Consider the following 18,889-nt stretch of genomic DNA (forward strand, 5'->3'; position numbering starts at 1 on the left):
TCTTCCACCTGCCCCATGACAAGAGGATTCCATCCTCCCTCCAGCTGCTCAGCACCCAGAGCACCTCCTGCTCTGGCAGAATGTCCTGCTGGAACACATCCAACCAGTGCCACCCGAGTCAGCCACAGGCCACCTCCACAGTAGGCCCTGCTCCTAGGCTAGGCTTTGGTCAACCATCTGCTTCTTCCCCACACAGACAACCCAACAAGCAACCACTGCATGATGGAGGCCAGCTTTTTATTTTTTTTTTAATATGGAAATTCATTTAAAAGTAGAAAGAAAGACTCCCCCAGACAATAAATATTATGTCTTAATGAAATAAATTAATGTAGAGATTCTGTGCAGGGGAAAGTCTCTCCAGTCACAGATTCAACAGCAACTGGCACTGGTCCAGTGTCCCCTTCCAACCTTCTCCACTGCCTGGTGCTGTTCAGAAGCAGCAGCGAGCCCACCCACCCCTGGATCTGGTGGGCCACAGCAGGGTGAGACATGGCCTTCACACAGCCTGGCAGGATACAGGGAAGTCAGCAGGATTCCCCTCTGATGGCCACCAAGACATGTGGCATTGCTCCACTCATCTGGCCTAGCACAGAGGTGGCATCAGACTCACAGGGCCAACCTACCTTGGACGGGACCCTCCAGAAGGGCCTGGGGGAGCCCCCCACCAGAGCCCTGGCACAGGAGCCTGCCTGGAGCCCTCCACTCACACTAAACTCATGTGAATTTGAAGAGGGTGACAGATTGTGGGGTATTTTCTTTTTTTTTCTTTCGTTTTTTTCTTCTTTTCTTTCTTCTTTTATTTGACATCAATCCCCTCCCTCCCTGCCCCAACATACACAATGTAGATGCCTCCCCACTCCCTCCCCATTAAAAACACTTTGTCCCCAGCCTCTGGTGGCGTCACCCCCGGCCCACCCCTCTCGCAGTGAGAGAAGATCACAGATAAGGCAGTTCATGTGAGAGGGAGCTCGGCCCTGCCAGCAGTCAAGCCCACACCTCCAGGCCTGAGAAGGGCAGTGACTCACAACACCAAGGCTCCACGGCCAGACAAGACAGAGAACAGAGACAGACAGACAGACAGAGCATGGGGGGAGGCACTCCTACAGTTTGCATTGCTGCTTCCCTCCTCCCTGGCTCTTGCTCCCCCGGCTCTCAAAGGTCCACTCTATCCCTCTCCCATCTCCCAGCTCCTAATACAATTCTTATCCTTGACAGCTAAAAAACAACAAAATCAAACAAAAAGAACAAAACCACCCCCACGCCACACCCTTCGCATCCTTCTCCACCCACTGCCGTGGCCCAGAGGGAAAATCCTGACTCCCAAAAAGGTCCTGCAACTTTTGCCTCCTGGCGGAGCTGAGACCGAGCAGGAGCTGGGCCTTTTTATTTCCCTGTGATCTCTATGACATCGTCGTCTTTGTCCTCATCATTAGAGCTGCATCCCACCTCTGGGACCTCCTGGGGTTCAAACTGAGGCACCTGGGACCGAAGGAGACCCCCAGCTGGGTAGCCCGAGTGAGGGGACACGTAGCCAGGGTAGGCAGATGCCATGCTCCTGGGAAGGCTGCTAGGCAAGACGGGGGCTGGGAAAGGAGCGAACATCCTGGGCTCGGGCAGGAGTGACTGCGTGAAGGGAAGCGAGTAATTGGGCAGCACCCCTGCCAGAGAAGGGTTTAGCATGAATGAGGGGACGCTGGCGGTGGCTGAGGTAGCAGCAGAAGAGCTGGCGGTGCCGGCTGTCAGCAGAGGGTCAGTAGTCACAGGGAACACCAGATGAGGGTCTGGGAGTAAATTGGGCAGCTGGTAATAAGAGGAGCCAGTGCCCATGTACAAGGAGTTTCCTGGCTGGGAGGCAAATGGATGGGTTAGGTTGTGGTTTAAAGAGACAGGAGGCATGGTGAACCCACCAGAGACGGGGTACCCGTGTTCGTACGGCTGCACGGATGATGGCAACTGGCGCTTCTTCTGCTGCCTCCGGGATTGCTCCTCCGGAGCCGACGGCGACGTCGACTTGCGCTTGTTGCCCCGTAAGTCCAACACCGGGTGGGCATCGCCGTGCTGGCTGGTGGCTGGCAGGGCCGAGGCTGCAGAGGGAGCCATGCAGGGAACCCCGCCGCGCTGCTCGGCTCCTCGGGCGGCGGCGCCGGGCGCGTTGTCCGTGCGGGCGGCGTGGCCCTGCGGCGCGGCGCTGCTGGGAGAGCCGTGGCGGGACTCGCGCGCCGCCGCCGCCTCCGCGTACTGCTGCAGCTCGCTGATGATCTCGGGGCTGTCGGGGGAGATGGGCCGAGTGAGCTCCTCCGTGCTGGGGAGCTGCGGGGATGAGGCACTGTGTCTGCCATTGCTTGTGGACTCCAGGGAAGAGCTCTGGGAGCCTGCAAACAAGGAGATGGGGCAGGTGAGAAATACGAGCTCAGAGAAAACCTGCGGGCCAAGAGGCAACAGTGGAAAGGAAATGGAAATATCTTGGGAATGTGGGGGGTCAGATCTAAACACAGACATGATGGAATACACCAGGGAATGCTGCCCCAGACACTCCAACAGGAAAGCAGACGTGCAAGCCCCACACAGCACCCACAAGCCCCTACCTGAGGCAGCTGTCCGACGGTCTTCATTGCCCTTTGGCTTCCCAGTGGTCCGTATGGCAAAAATCCGACCGTCGCTGGTCCGGATATACGTCCCTGGAACAGAGGCAGGACAACTTCATTCAACAAGTTCATTACAGCCCCAGTCTCAGTTCAGAACCTGGATCTATGAGCCTGCAAGGTTCCTTGTGCAAGAATAGGACAGCACTGCTGCATAGGCCCGGTGCAGGGCTTTTACCCCTTCCTCACCCTCCCCTTTCACCCTTTCAGCTTTGCTAGGCTGGAGATCACCCCCTCCCAGTGTGCTGCCAGTGGGAAATGTGGAACTTCACAACTGAAACAGTTTGCTCTGGGAGAACCAGGAAGTGTGTGGCTGCCTCAGGACTTGCAGTGAGTGGTGTGAGAAGGAAGAACTGAGCCACAAAGTTCAACAGTTCCTCTCAGGGACAGGAGCAGCCTCAGCTGCACAGCCAGGCAGCATCAGCACACCCAGAGCATGGGCTGCAACAGAGTCACTGCAAACTCAAGACCTCCTTCCCTTTTTGTTTCTTTTTTTCTCAAGGGATTGATTCATGCCTTTACATCATTTTCTTTGCTAATTAGCACTGGCTAGGACCCTATCCACAAGTTTTAGCAGGACAGAATTACCTTTTGTCCCTCGGATGATGTGGATGCTCTCGCCAGCACTGATTCTAGCTTGTACATCAGTGGATGTATTTGTACCCGGAATCACAATATCTGGCAGTGGGGAAAGAAACAAAATGGTGCCCATTAAACTACACATCAGCCACAGCCAGGAGAGGGCAGGTGCACCACCAGCCCCATTTTTTGCAGTGCTGTTGTCTCTCCTGTGTGCTGTGTTATAAGCAAGCCCTGGGTTTATTTCTACACAGCACAAGAAGGCAGCAGAGGCTCCAAGGAATTTAAAGCCATGCTGTCCTGGCACAGCATCTCCAGAACCACCAGTGACAGTATTGCAGATCCTGTCAGGGAAAGTTCAGCCCCAACAATCCACTAGGTCCATGGCTCTTGAATAGCTGCAGCTTGAGTGGTTCCTCCAGGCACAGAGGAACCACTCAAATGCAGAGAGACAGTATCTTTGCTTCTGATCCCCATCTGCTCACAGCCCATATGGGCATCTACAACTCACCCTGATCCTCATTTCACCATGGGCATCCTCAATTTACCACGAGCATCCCAACCCAACGCACTTTGAACAGTAGCAACTCACCTGTGGTGGTAACAATCTTCTGCACAAAAACACCAGCTCGCTGTAGATAGTTAATGGGAAAGTTGACAGCAGGGTTGGAACTTGAGGTTGATCCTGCACCACCCATGGGGACATGCCGGGGCATCATTGGAATGGGGGTGGACTGAACTGGGCGGACACTTGCCACTGGTTTGTCCTCACCCTTGAGGGCTGGTCGCCTAGAGAGAGAGGAGGGAGGAGAGTGCAGCACCCGCCCCACAGTGATGAGCATCATCTGCACCTTATTTCATTCTACAGAACGGGGAGAAGGGAAGGGGCAGGTGCTCACCAGTTCCTCTGGCTAAAGGCAGGGATGCTGGTCAGACTCTGGTCACTGGCTGGGTAATACTGTGCGTAGGACGGCCGGGTGTAGGGGACGGATGCTCGCTTTTCCTCCTCATAGCTCTTCTTGGCTGCCTTCTTCTCTGCCTTGGTCAGCTTGTGCTCCTTCCGGTCGATCAGCAGTGACTCGTGCTGAAAAGGCTCCTGCAACCCCACAGCACCGCGGTTCTGGCACCCATGCACCACAAGAGGGAACCAGCACACCCCCAACGGCAGCGCCCGCTCCCTGCCCAGCCTGTCTCCTTCCCAGGCTGGCAGAGCTGGCCACGGCAAAGCACGTGTGGGGGGCACTGCTGTGGATGTGACCAAGGCTCATCTTGAAGGGTGACAGCCAGCTAATGCCATCACCTGCCCAGCCAAGGCCATCACTTACCACGAGCACACAGCAAAACCCAGGAGCTTTGGCCAGGCCAAGTACATAGCCTGCCACAATGTCACACAGCCCCCAGAGCCCCACAGCACCTGGCACAGGCCCACTCTGCAGCACCACCCAACCAGTGACACTCCTGACAGCACAGGCCAGTGCTGCCTGTCCCAGCTTTCATTTAAAGTCACCCCAGGAAAAGAGCTGGCAGCAAGCTGGGATATTCCACTGCCTCCTTCACACCCAGCACAAAGAAAGGGGTGCCTGACAACCTGCCCCCAAACCTGTACAGGACAGGTGTTTCTAGATGAGAGGAAGATACCACAGGGAAGTGCAGGGATCCTTGGGTCCTCTCTAGAGAATTTTCTGCCTATTCCCACCAACACCTAGGTGCATCCTTCTTGCCACCATGGCCCCATCACACTGCCAGACTCCTCCAGCCCCACTCCTGCCTGTGCAGGGCAGTGCCAGCAAAGAAATAGGCTTGTCTTACCTTGGTGATGAGGTGAGGATACTTGAGACAGGCTAATTGTAGAACAGACTCCTTCATCTTGCTCGGATTGAGGGAGAGCTGAGCAGGGTCAGATTCTTCTTCCACAAAATGCAGCAGGTTCTCCACCTCCCGTCGAGTGAAGTTCAGCACCGGGTTCAGATCATCCACCACCCGATCTGGAAAAGAGAGTGAATGGAGTGAGCAGACAAGGGAAGAGATCAGCACTGTTTGCCTGTTGCCCTTCCTACACTTCTGTCCTAATACAGCTTCCTCCTTGCAATCTACACAATCCTCAGAAACATTCTGTAAATGTCAGGGCAAGGAGAAAAATCATCATGTTCAGGGCTGAGCCTGTTGGACCAAGTCAGGCTGACAAGTGCCTGTGCTCCAGACTGCACAGCAAAGCTGTGCAGGTCACCAAGCTCCTGACAAACAGGAACAGAAAGCTAATTATGGATAATGTCCCATCTCATGTAACAAGGCTGCAAATATACACATTCTGGGACAGAACTGCACTCCCATCAGTATGTGCTCTCCCACAAATCCCACCAGAAAGGCTGAAATTAATAACTATGTACTCAAGTGGAAAGCTCAGAAAAGCAGCCACATTCCCTCACTCATAAGACCCTGAATGTTTTCCTTGAACATTCCCTCCTGCACACAGGTCAAATGGGAGCACACAGAGAAAACACCTCTATCCAGGACTCTCCTGGGAGCCAGGCCAGCTGCCAGGGGACTCCACCTCAAGTGCACAACAGCAAACTGAGCTGATCACGCTGGGCTGCCGCCTCTGGAGTTTTGAGCAAAGAAGGACACAGAGCTCTCTTTGGGTCACCACAACCCTCAGCTGCACATTCTATGAGAGCAGCTTGACAACTGGAACAAGCCAGCACAAAAGATACTTATGGTAAAAAGGCAGGTCAGAACCACGATGAATTAATTATTCTTGGCACCTAAGCAAGCACTAACAGTCAAAGGTGTCAATACATGTTTTAATTTAGCTATTTTCCCTCTCTTACTGCAGGAAAACAGAGATACAGAACTATTTAAGTAGTAACATCCAGTTAAAGATGAGTAATATCCAGGCAGAGGGGAAAACAGGATGAGCAACCCCCTGAGTCTCTGGTCTGTTGACGTAGCCAGAAGAGGAGCAGGGGAAGTAAATGGCACAACAATGGACTGGGACAACAACCTTGCTGCAGGATGCTGGCCTCCCATCATGAATTTCTTACAGGATCCTATGTCACTGCCAACTCAAACATCAAACACAGACCTGGGATGATGCCTGCCACCTCTTTGTCTGTTTTTCAACCTTCAAAAAAGAAGTTACAAAACCCACAGAAACAGGACTTACAGGAGCTAAGAGGAGTGAAATCTGAGAGTGGAACGTTGTGTTCATCCACACTTACCTGACATGCCCTGCTTGGAGATCTGGCGGTCATAGATCTTCTTCTCCAGGGTGTAATCAGAAACCAGCCTGTAGATGTGGCACGGCTTCTTCTGCCCGTAGCGGTACACCCGGCACACGGCCTGGGCATCGTGGCACGGGTTCCAGGAAGCATCAAACACCACCACTCTGTTTGCTCCAATGAGGTTGACTCCCAAACACCCAGCACTGGAAAATTAAGGCAAATTTCAAACTGCTGCCCTGGTCAATTTGCAAAACTTCTAGGCAGGGACAACCATCACAGCCAAGAGTCCACAAAGGGTCTCTGGAAAGTTTCGTCCAGTCAAACTTGAAACCCAAGTTTGGTTTCCAAGACTGTTAAGCTGTTGCAGAGGCCTAAGGCTGAAATCTTACATCCCCAGGGAATTCAGAAGCAGATGGCACTATCACACCATGGAGAGCACACTACAAGGGACGTTAAGAACTGAAAACCCACATGCATCCAGAAATTAGTACGAGTCCTCCCCCTGCCCTTCCTCTCCAGCCAACTCACCGTGTGGACAAAAGGAAGAGCCAAACAGAGGCATTGCTGGCATCATTGAACTGGTTAATCAGCCGTTCCCTTTCCGAGGCAGAGGTGCTGCCATCCAGTCCTGAGACAGGAATTAAAGATACATGTAAAAACAATGTATGTTTGGGGGATTTCTATCAGACCAAACCCACTGAGCTTTGAAACTAGTTCCAAACTAATTCAAGTCGTACTCCAGGATTCCAACTGGACCACTCTGTACCTGTAATATGCCCAAAAAGGTAGATGTAATGCAGCCAGCTAGGTTGGGACTTGATCAACTGTAAGATCAAGTAACCATTACTCAAGCTTGTCAAGGCTAGGCCTAGGAACACTGCAACACATCTAGCCCTTTAAAACTCTGCTTTAGGCAAGGTGGATAGCAAGCAGGAACAACAGGAACAAAGGCCTCATGTATGAAGGAAGCTCCAGGAATCAAGAGAAAGCAAAATTGTAAAGACTTTGGCAAACCCCCAGAAACTAGACCTGAGCACAGAGAGTGCTGGTGTTAAGGAGTGTCATGTCTGTTCCTGAGCAGCAGCTTGCTGCAAAAATCAGGAACACCATCTCCACCACTCTTCTCAGTCCTGGCCTGCAAAGTAGCCACACAAAGCAACAACCCATACCAGAAAAAGATTTAAAGCTGGGGAATAAGGGAGAGGAATTCACAGCCTTGAGCAAGTGAAAGCATTCCACAGTGATTCTGGTTTTGAAAGCAAGATCTAGCAAATAGCCAACAGGAAGCAAAAAGTATCTTTTGCAACTTATAAAAAGCAGTAGTGTGCAAGTGAGATGTCTAACATCTTCTAAGTAAGATGTCAAAAGATTTGGAAATTACTGCTTAGCTGCTATCCAACTGACATTGTCTTCCAAAACAACTAAAGTAAGAACAGTCTGAAAGAGGTTCATCAGAAGAATGCTTCAGCAGAGCATTTTCATACCCAAAGACAACTAAAAGAAGATGGTGGGCAACTTTCAGGAATTAGTCTTTCACATGATCACACGGTGTCACAACAAAAGAGAGGAGGACTGGATGCACTCACTGTAGTAGTTGATGTTTCGGACCCAGTTATGAACTCCTCCATCTGAGCCTGGAGGACTCGGCATCGGTCTCTTGGCCAAAAACTCTTCAATGACAGATAAGGTGGACAAGCTCTGGCTGCAAAACCAAGATCTCTGTTCAGGAAAAAGTCCCCCAGCAGCAGAAGTGGAGTATCAGAACCCTTCCCCAATGATGACAGTGCTGATAGTTGTCAAACCCTGTTTGTGCAGCACAACCCTCACTAGTAAATGTGACAGTGGCAAAACTATAAAAACCACAGATAAAAATCCACGTTATACAACAAGGAGAAAAAAGGGGAACTCCCACACCATTCACCCTCTGTAAAAACCTCCTAGTACTGGGGGGATCCAACTACTCCAGTATTTAATGACTGTAGGATCAGTTGGTGATACTCTGCTTACCTGAAGACCAAGATCTTGTCTCCAAGCTTCACACTTTCCTCAATTAGGTGGAAAAGTAACACCATCTTGGGTGAGTTCTCCAGGACTCCCGTCTGGTAATCACACAGGATGTCTTTGGCCTACCAAGAAACGGGAGACTATTACAGGTGGAGTTGCTCATTCCCTGTTTAGTTCAACAACCCTGTCTCAAGGTGAAAGAAATAAATCATGGCAACGAGGTTATTTACATCGAGTTGTTTGAGGTGACCATGGTACTCCCAACTACAGCTGCTACCTCCCATTCCAGAAGCTTCAAATGACAAACTTCTTTGACGAATGAGTGTCCTCTCAACCTCTCATGACTTTCATTTCAAGAGCTTTCCTCCATCCTTCTAGATTTACCAGCCTCTTATTTAGATCAAACTTGACCCTAACACCTTTATTTAGAATAACAAAATCCACAGCGTTTTTGGTCAGATGAGAACAATGACATAAGAGTGCTGTCTGCACTTCTACCTCCTGAGAGTCACAAACCCCTCCTAGCACCATGCAGATCTGCTTATCAAGATGCTCTGTGGTAAAGAGAACACAGGAGAAACCCACAACTCAAACAGAAGAGTCTTCTCTTTGTTCTGCTTCAGAAAACTGTCCAGTCTTTCAGACTCTCCAAATGAAGAGATTTCCAGCAGTGACACTCACCCACTCATAAGTTACGACCTGATTTGCTCTCTCCTGGAAAGGGTTGAAGCCAACACTCTGGAGGAACTTGCTATTAGTGGCTTCTCCAACTGGTGATGCCAAAGCATTACTTTCTGTTTTAACTTTAATTCCCTGAGGCTGGCAGCGGGAATTAGTGTTTGCTGTGCTAAGGTCATCCACATCCAAATCCTGCTCATTTGCCAGGTTCTCCTTTTGCAGAGCTTCATACAACACATCTGGATGGTTCCAGATCTGAAGGGATAAAGAAAGGAAGTGGTTAGACCTGCACCGGTCTGCTGCTTGCCAATGATTGTGACCTGAAAGCTCCCACAGCTATTCAAAGGAAAGAACTAATACTTCTTCTGGCTCTCGTATCTTTAAATGTATCCAATTCTTTCCTTGAAAACAAACCAGGAGGTCACTGTGCACCCCACACAGCAAAAAGACAGAGGGAGCTGCCTGTTTGCACTAAGCAAGTAAGGCTATGCAGTTTAAGGTATCAGCCCAGATTGTTTCAGCAGATGCCAGCAGGTTTCTTGCACAGTTTGAAAGAGACGTTTAACATCCCTGCATCCCAGTTCTGGAAGCAAAGATAACAATACTGTTGAACCACTGCAGAGCACTCTGGGGAGAGATTATGTCCCTGGCCAACCATACTTTCACCTCCTCTTTTGACTTATATTCCCCTTTCCCCAACAGATTAGAATCTTTCTTTGCATCCTCTGCCAAAATGTACCTTGCAGCAGACACAGAAAGCTTTGAGAGGGTTGAGCCCCAGCCAGCCACTGTTGCCTGCATCCCGGAAGCGGTTCATGAACTCCGTGTAAAGGTCGCGCTGGATCTTGGACAGGCGCACCAGGATGACGTGCTCCTCCTTAGAGGGGAGCTGAACCTTCAGCACGTTGTGGCCTCGCCTGTGGAGGAAATGGGAAGAGTGAGATAAATACAGGGGAAGGGAATTTCCCATTCTGATCTCCCTGTGGCTGCCTGTAGGGAAAGATTTTGACTTCTTGCCCACCCAGCTGCAGGGAGAAGGACCTCTAAATTGCATGCTTCTCTAATGCATGCCACTTCTAAGATACTCTCCCTGCAGCCAAATACCAATTGTAAACACAATTACAAAGATCTCAAACATTACAATCTTCTAGCACAGGTCACCTCTTATCAAGAGGGTGATAAAAGTCCTGTTTTCCATGGTAGCTGAAAACCAGAAATAAGATGTAAAGTCTATTTTCAGCTCTGCCAATGATTAAGACACTCCAGACCAGCATCCTAGAATCGTCATCTGAGAAAAAAATGCTGGTTTGTTTCCAGAATGGTGGAGTCACTGTCACTTTCACAAAACACTTTCAGATTCTAAGATAAGGATGTCACAAAGTGCACATGCAAATTGGCTATTAAGCCATCAAAATAAACCTGAGGTCACTCTAGGGCACTTAGAGGTGTAGTTCTCTGTTATCAGAGTCTGTGGTACCAAAACAAACCAACTGTAGAGTGTGGCCAGCAGAGCCAGGGCAGTGAACCTCTCCCTGTACTCAGCATTGGTGAGGCCCCACCTTCAATTCTGGGTTCTGTTTTGGGTCCCTCCTTACAAGACAGTGAGGTGCTTGGGTGTGTCCAGATTCATGCAACAGAGCTGGGGAAGGCTCTGGAGCAGAAGTCTGATGAGGAACAGCTGAGAGGGATCAGCCTGCAGTAAAGGAGGCTTTGGGGGGACCTCCCTCTCTCTCCACAACTACCTAAAAGTAGGTTATATGCAGGTAGGGAACAGTCTCTTCCCCCAGGTAACAGTGACAGGATAAGAGAAAATGGCCTCATATTGTGCTGGGGAGGTTTAGATCGGATATTAGAAAAAACTTCTTCATGGAAAGGGTGGTCAGACATTGAAATATGCTGTTCAGGGAAGTGGTGGAGTCACCAACCTTGGAGAGATTTAAAAAACTCGTAAGTGTGGCACCTGGGGACAAGCTTTAGTGGTGGCTGTGCTGGGTTGATGGTTGGACTTGATGATCTTACAGGTCTTTTCCAACCTAAACAATTCCATGATTTTATAGGGCATCAAGATTTACTTGCACTGCACAAACTCAGCAAACAAGCCGGGTAACTCGTGACGAAGGAGCTGTTTGCAGGCACTACAGCCCAGAGAACTGCCCGCGCACTCACCGCTGCACGAAGCCCTCCAGCAGGCTGTGCAGGACGTGGCTGCGGTAGCGCATCAGCCGCACGTCCTGGGGGGTGCTGTCAATGCACTGCCCGTTCAGGATGGGCCGCTCAAACATGTTGCTGAACTCCTGCCGCGAGCCCAGGAAGTCAGGCCGGACGAAGTCCACCATGCACCAGTACTCGATGAGGTTGTTCTGCAGGGGGTACCCAGTCAGCACCACGCGCCGGCGCGAGCGGATGTTCTTCAGCGCCTGGGAAGTGCTGGCATGGCAGTTCTTTATCCGGTGTCCTTCGTCACAGATAACCACGTCTGGGCCGGGGCGAGACAAAGCCTTCTCAATCCCTGAGGACAAGGGACACTGAGTGTTAGAGATGAATAAGACAAAGTTCTGGTTTTATAAGGCCAGCAGCTACACAATAGAGGGGTATTTCTGAAAGACAAAAAAGCAGTATCCATGGGTGCAGAGAGCAAGGCTGATGCAGAAGATAACATTTGACTAGACAGTAGTTCTGATTCAGCAAAATGTGGTAATGAGGAAGCATGACTGTCCCTTGATTTCTGTTCAGTGACCTGCATTGCGTCAAGTTGGGTGTCTTGCATCAAATCAGAATGGCAAATCTCACAATGACAAATCCCAGAGTTCAGTGTACTGAATTCCACCCTTACTTGGAGCTCTTTCAAGAAATTAAAGACTCCGACAATGCTCAACAACCTTCTGCCTCCAAAGACACAATCCCACCCAGCAAAGCTCTATGGTGTCAGTGATACTAAAAGCAAGTTACAGGTTGTTTTCCTGTGCTGCCACAGCTGCCAGCCAGCTGGACAGCAGGGTCACACTCTCCCCTCTTGAGGGCTGACTTCCCACCTTTCAGAAGCTCCTGCTGCCGGTCCTCCTCATCCAAGTCAATAATGACAGGGCCAGTTTGTTTCTTTGTTCTCTTCTTCCTGCCAGTGGCAAAGGACTTCTTCAGTGAGAGGAGACGGTACATCTCATATCCCATCAGCAGCACACCACCTTCTGTCACCCAGTCATTCACCACCTTTGCTCGTGCAGCTGTCGTCCTGCAAAACAACCAAACTAACTGTAAGCTTTATTCCAATTTCAGGTTGAATCACTGGACTGGAGTCTGCTGAGAAAAAATACCCCTTCAGTGGGTATTTTAAAGCATTTTTCTCACATCAAACCAGATGGAGGTTTACAATGAAATTTCTTTAGGAAACAAACAGATACAGAGGGGAAAAAAAAGCCTTTTATGTGTCATGGAACAGGACTAAGAATGACAAATCCTTACAGCAACTGAGGTGTAGAAATTTGTCATGCACAAAAGCATATAAAACTCAAGATTTTATAAAATTGTTGAGTTTGCCTCTGCAAAAACCATTTGCAGAACAAGCTGCCAGTGCACATGGTTGTAATCTTCAAGTTGTTTATCCCCTGTTGTCTCCTTCAATGATCCTGTCCCCCAGGCTTCCTTCCCTTCCAGCCTGCTCAGAACTGGTTCAGATCAAGACACTGTCTTTGCTCAGTCCACCACAGTACATTAGATCCTGGCCAACATTAAATACATGGCTGAAGCAGCGTGAGCAGATTCAAATATATCCCACCCAGAACACACTCAAGGAGTATAGACACAGCTAATGAACTGAGAATTCCCCAGGACCACTGCACTGCCCTGATCCATGCAAGGAAAACGACCCAGAAAGAAGCAGAGGTCCCTGAGCCAAGAGCTCAGAAAAGCTTTTACTGTCACCTACTTGTGTTCATCATTCAGGATGTGGACTTTGAAGGTGCGGGGCTGGACCTCTTTGGAGTTATAATCAGCAGGAAGGTTTTCAGGTGCTGGGAGCCACATGTTGAACTCTGCTAGCCAGTTTTGAAGCGTATTCACCTGAAAAAGTTAGCCATGGAAGGATTAAAAACCCAGTTGAGTAACTTGGGATTTTTAAGAGCAGAAATGAGATTAGGGAATGACACCCAGTGTGCCCAGATGGAAGCAGCAGCTCACAGCATGCAAATTCAGGAACACAGGGAATGACACAGGGGAAGAGCAGCAAGGATGTGACAGAGCTTGATGCGTGATGGGACACTAATCAACCTTCTCTATGCAAAGAAAGAAGCAGTGCAGGGAAGCCCCTCAGCCAGCCCTTCATGTGGCTACTTACAGGTACAATGGCAAGAACAGTCTTTGCCTCCGTGTGCCGAAAAAGTACATCCAAGAAAGAGATAACCTGTATGGTCTTGCCCAGGCCCATGCTATGTGCTAAAATACACCCAAACCCACTGCTGGTTTTAAATCTCTCCAAGGACTCGACCAAGTTGTCATAAAGGAATCGGATTCCACCAATCTAGGCAGAAAAGTAGAAAAAGTGTTAGAATGGTGGCAGACAAAAAAGCCCAAGATGGGTAAGTATTTACAGAGTGCATGAAGACCATGAAAATGTAAAGTGGATGTTTCAAGTTCATTAAATTACTCTAATCTAGGGAAGGCTCAGAAACTCAGTGTTTTTAGATGCTCATAGAATTTTTTGAGAATATATCAATAAATACAAATTAATTTGTAGCTAGAGGATCGGAAATGGAGTTGATTACTTTGTTTATAAATATAACTTTATTTTGTAAAAGTTCATCTAAATATACAAAGATCTGATAGTAACAACAGCTGAAGTTATACAGAGCCTTGGCCATCCTCTAGTTCAGTCTTATCATCTGATTGTCCACAACAGTCAACACCACAATCAGACTGGCCACAGGGCTCACCAAAGAAGGTCTGCTCAGATTCCCAGGCAGGCTTGCCCAAATTCATTGCATTTTCAAGGCTAACAAAGCCTACCTGATGAGGTTTTACTGCACGTGCAAGCTGGGGAGCCAGGAAAATGTCCTCCTCATTTGGTGGATGATTGATGTTGACAATTACTTGCCCCAGAGCATCTGACTGATTTAAGGCATCATTCACATGAGAGCCACTGCTCTCTTCACTGCCATCCTCCTCCCCCTCATTGCCAGAGTCACTGCTGTCCACAATTTGGAGGGCATCATCCTCTCCCGAGCTCAGCTCAATCACTTCTGCAAAGTAACCAAACCAGGAGAGAATAAGGACAAAGTTAACTTGACATCAGGGTTTATCATGAATGGAAAAACCTACCAGGAAATAAGGCTACCCCCAGCTTTTGCAATTCCACCCTGGCCTAATGATGTATCCTGCACAAGCAGGCATGATACAGGCACACACCACTCCCCTCAGCCCAGCATATGAAAGCTTCCCTGGCTTCCAAATGTTTCAGGGAACATTAATTTGGGCTGATCCGAAAAGAACATGAGATAGTTTCTAGGAGTGTTTTACATTCTCTTCCATATGTTTTCTTAATCCCAAGCCCAGACATGAATTTTATTGACTGATATAATGCCTGAGGATCACCAAGAAGTCCGGTTGAATCCATGGGACAAGGGACTCAAAAACCACTTCCAGCTGCAGATCTGAATACTTAGATGCTCCTTTTACATGCAGCAAATGGTGCTACATGTCCTGTAGGCATTCTTCAGCAATGCACTGGGCAAAATTAAGTGCATTTATAAAGCAGAAATAAACACAAGTTCACAAGAGAGCCTGACAGGCCATTTTATAAATGTCGTTTTAGGACTCACAGGCCAGAACTGCCCATATAATTGGAAACCAATAGGCCTACAAAACTCTGAAGTGATTCACCACTGGGGCATCTGATCAGATGAAAACAGACTCGTGGCTGAATAAACAGCATATTGTGAGAAGAGAAGGCTGAGGCACTTGGTCACTTACCATCTTTAATGCTATTTTTTCCTTTAGTATCATCTTCACTGCCACTGCTGGTACTGTCAAGGCAGATCACTTCCTCAGCCAGGACCTGAGGGGGGAGCTGGGTCGCCTCTGCTGTTCTGAAAACTATGTCCTCTACAAACATAAATTACAAACAATAAGTAATTCATAATAATGGAGAAGGAGACAAAACTGTTCAGAAACCAGACAGTATTTCCTTCCACTTTAGCTCCAATAACTTAGTCCTGGAATTTTCCATAACAGACTCTCACTGTCTACAATCCTGCTATGACTCAGCTTCCTGGGTCACAATCTCCTCCATTCTCAATATGCTGAAACAATAGCCCATTGCTGATGGCACTCTCTGTTTCATGCCCTGACTGGGGCACACTGACCATGCAACATGCTAAAGCCCTTTGTTTCTCTTTTTTTTGGTCTCAGTAAAAGCTGTGTTTCATCCAGCAGAGAAAGTACCAACTGCTGAAGGGATAATAACTGCTCTTTGTTAGGAGGGACACTGTAATAATGAAATCCCACATATCATAAACAACTTTTGCTGATCAAGAGCATTTGTTTGTATGTTTTTAGTGCTGCCATGTGGAGGAGAGGCTAATGGGGCCAAACAGCATCACTGCAATGACACAGCAAGCAATGACATTCTTCTGGGGCTGAACCTACTCTGCATAACCCAAAGTGTTTTAAACAGCTCTTATTCCTTCTCCCACACGTAAAAGTGTTTTTAACACTTGCACATAAGGGCGAATATATATTTCTTCAAGAGGCAAGGCCAACTCAAGAATTCCTCACCCTTGCCCAACATCCAGCTGCACTTCTCTGCCCTTTACACCTTTTGAAGCTGTGCTGTAAACTAAATTACCAAAATGATCCAGATTGGAAAACAACGAAAGGTGACATATTCACCCAAAGACATGGGTGCTTAACCATTTATACTGTCTGCAACTCATTACTTGCCAAAACATGCAAGGAAGGCCAAGGTTACATCACCAACATATGTGCATCCAGTCTATTGTCCCATTATCCCCAGTACCAGACACACATGTTACCAGACCATTCCCAGGACAAACAGGACCTGGCATTTCTGCCAGGCCTGTTGATTTAAGCTCCCATACCAGCTGGAAAGACAAGAGAGATCTGTTTCAGCATCCCCCTACACACACTTGATGAGCATCAAAATATCTTCAACAAACATTACCCAGCACCTTTCACCAAGCAGCCACTGTATCTTAACACAAAACAAGGGCAGAAGTGGAACTGCCTACGCTGAACCTACAATTGGTTTGGAACTGCTGTTCCAAGAGTGAAAATCCAAGTACAGCAGAGAATCACAGAATGCTTGGGGTTGGAAGGACCCTTCAAAGGTCATCTAGTTCAACCCCTCTACACTGAACAGGGATATCTTCAGCTACATCTGGCTGCTCAAAGCCTAATCCATCCTGACCTTGATGTTTCCAGGAGTGGGCCATTTACCACATCTCTGCATAACCTGAGCCAGTGTTTCAGCACCCTCATTGTAAAGCATTTCTTCCTTGTATCTAGCCTGACTCTACCTTTCTTCAGGTCAAAACCATTACCCTTTGTCCTATCATGGACAAGTATGGCACTAGCTTCTTCATTCAGCATCTATCCTTAAAACTCTCACTTTGTCTGGCCTCTCCCAGTGCTTACCAGGAAGAAACTCCAGGGGAACAGTTGGTATAGAGGCTGGATAATCCTTCCGCTGCTGCTCAAGCCGTTTCCTTCTCTCCAACTCTTCCTGCTGGGCTGCCTTTGTCACGGCTTCCAGTTGGTCCTCACGCAACAGCTTTCTGAACACAGGAGCAAACGTGATCTGCTTACACTCCATTTCTTCCAAAAACACGAACAGCTGCACAGCAGCTGCAAAGATGACTGACAAGCTCCAGGTATTCTGTCAGCCACATAGAGTAGGAACATCATCCCCAAAAGATATGGGCAAGTTCTACAGCTATTTCAACACTACAGATAACACTACTATCACTCAAGGAAAAGACAAAAGTTCAACAGAAGCGAAGTAATGAAAGGAGGAAAGAGGTAAGTGGGTAAGCACATACTTAGACTAGATTACCAGAGACCAGTTCTTCTGCTTGAAAGGTTGTTTTTTTTTTTTTTTTTTGATATGCGGTTTATAAACACATAATTCACTAAGTCATGCAAAGAAGATATATGGGAATAAAATGCATCAATTCCCCCACAAAAAGTCATCACCCTGATTCTCTTCTGACAGCATTTTGAGGAGCTAGGATCTCTAATGGTTTTAGCAATTGTTTCAAGGCATTCCCTCAAAGCACCTTCCCTTTATAGGTAATTTTATTTACTCCCAGAAGTTGCTTTTCCCCTGCTTCAGTGTCACATGCCCAGTCCTGGAAATGAAGGTATTTTGCCAGAGCAGAGGTGCAATACAAGCAGTGGTAAAACCTAGCTTCCTCAAACTAGCCTTTAAAATCATTCAACCCCACACTTCATGGACATCTCCTTCATCCTAATTAAGCCCCATTTTTCCAGGCCTATTCAATGCTTATTCCTTGAGCTTTAAGAAAATCAATCTGCACAAGCTTAAATAGGAACCAAAGACCACCAGCACAGGGCATGAGAGCCACTTGCTGACACAGGTATTCCTGCTCCATTAATTCTCCTCTGAGCTTATAAAATCTTCTTGAGCAATATTTCCTAGTGATTTACCACCTCACAACCTGTCCCAGAATATGTGGTGAATTACACAATCAAACAACTACTGCTTTATAAAATCCAGGTGAAACTGACTTCCAACATTTCAGTTGCTAGTCATAGCTTCAGCATTCCTGTCAACAAGTACCCAGGACAGTACAGGAAAGGACTGTATTTTAGGCTGTTTGTAATAGGATTCATCTCATATCTGAAACTGGTATTTACTTAATGGTGGTACTGTTTTTCAATTACATCTCTCAAAAGACAGAAGCAATTACACAATTTTTGCAATATATTCCATAACCAAATATTCACTCTTCTGAAATACCAAACAAGTCTGCACCCACATGCAGCACTCCAGTCTGAGATCACTCTACTCCCACTGGTGAAATCCTAAGGTTTTGGAAAAGAAAAACCATCTGGTTTGCCAGCAGTGGCACAAGGTAGCTCAGAAGCAAAGTGCAGAGATTCTGTTTTCACCACCATATGTGACCTGAGCTCTTTCTGTCCCGCTGCTGCTGCTTACCTTATGTTCCTCCGCATGTGAGACGGTTTCTGAGCCCTCTTCTTTTTGGTGTCCTCAGAGGCCAGGCTCTTGTGCTGGTTCTGCAAGAGTTGCTCTGCCCGCTCGCTCTGAGATGAGGTAGTTGAAGTCGAGCGCTGCCATTCTCCATCCTCCGCGTGCTCCGCATGGTCACCGCTGAACGCGGCTTCCTGGGGTTGGTCTGCAAGGGGAGAACATGACATGGGAACAGCTGTGCCAGCCTGGCAGCTGGCTCTTCCGTGAGCAACCAGCAGGGTTTGAGCTGAATGGGAACTGACAAGCCCTACTCTCACTCATTTGCAAGCATGTCACTCTGAGGGTCAAAACAGGGGTCCTTTCTGACAGTCAAAGGGAGTGCAAAAGTTTTACAGCGAAGGATGTGTCCCTAGTGAAAGCCAAGGCTAACACCTCTCAACACAGCCCAAAAATGTCCTGACAAGAAAACAAGGCAGATTATTTAGGTCCATGTGGAGCACTTGCTATCCCAAGAGTCTGTTTTTCTGTGAGGGCCTGATAAGTTCTGATTAAAACCAGGAACTTGAATCTCTTTTTCTTTGTTT

The 18,889-nt window shown here is 48.1% G+C and overlaps 1 protein-coding gene across 6 annotated transcripts in view; it reads right to left on the reverse strand.

Moving 5' to 3' along the window:
* RAD54L2 (RAD54 like 2) overlaps positions 1 to 18,889 on the reverse strand; it is a 74,267-nt gene that overhangs the window by 3,409 nt on the left and 51,969 nt on the right. For 5 of the 6 annotated variants that reach the window (XM_064432336.1, XM_064432333.1, XM_064432334.1 and 2 more), the window contains 20 exons: positions 18,312 to 18,510; positions 16,769 to 16,908; positions 15,086 to 15,217; positions 14,123 to 14,355; positions 13,455 to 13,637; positions 13,047 to 13,180; positions 12,157 to 12,353; positions 11,291 to 11,633; positions 9,864 to 10,041; positions 9,128 to 9,379; positions 8,450 to 8,568; positions 8,029 to 8,144; positions 6,971 to 7,070; positions 6,440 to 6,645; positions 5,031 to 5,206; positions 4,121 to 4,317; positions 3,814 to 4,010; positions 3,231 to 3,320; positions 2,586 to 2,678; positions 217 to 2,372 (listed from right to left, as the gene is read on the reverse strand). In XM_064432336.1, the coding sequence (XP_064288406.1) occupies positions 1,384 to 2,372; positions 2,586 to 2,678; positions 3,231 to 3,320; positions 3,814 to 4,010; positions 4,121 to 4,317; positions 5,031 to 5,206; positions 6,440 to 6,645; positions 6,971 to 7,070; positions 8,029 to 8,144; positions 8,450 to 8,568; positions 9,128 to 9,379; positions 9,864 to 10,041; positions 11,291 to 11,633; positions 12,157 to 12,353; positions 13,047 to 13,180; positions 13,455 to 13,637; positions 14,123 to 14,355; positions 15,086 to 15,217; positions 16,769 to 16,908; positions 18,312 to 18,510 (4,274 nt within the window). In that variant the 3' untranslated portion in view covers positions 217 to 1,383. Of the gene's footprint in view, positions 1 to 216; positions 2,373 to 2,585; positions 2,679 to 3,230; positions 3,321 to 3,813; positions 4,011 to 4,120; positions 4,318 to 5,030; positions 5,207 to 6,439; positions 6,646 to 6,970; positions 7,071 to 8,028; positions 8,145 to 8,449; positions 8,569 to 9,127; positions 9,380 to 9,863; positions 10,042 to 11,290; positions 11,634 to 12,156; positions 12,354 to 13,046; positions 13,181 to 13,454; positions 13,638 to 14,122; positions 14,356 to 15,085; positions 15,218 to 16,768; positions 16,909 to 18,311; positions 18,511 to 18,889 lie in introns of those variants that run through there. The other variant, XM_064432339.1, reaches the window with a different exon arrangement.

The sequence above is a fragment of the Passer domesticus genome, chromosome 9 (genome assembly GCF_036417665.1).
Source record: "Passer domesticus isolate bPasDom1 chromosome 9, bPasDom1.hap1, whole genome shotgun sequence".
NCBI lineage: Eukaryota > Metazoa > Chordata > Aves > Passeriformes > Passeridae > Passer > Passer domesticus.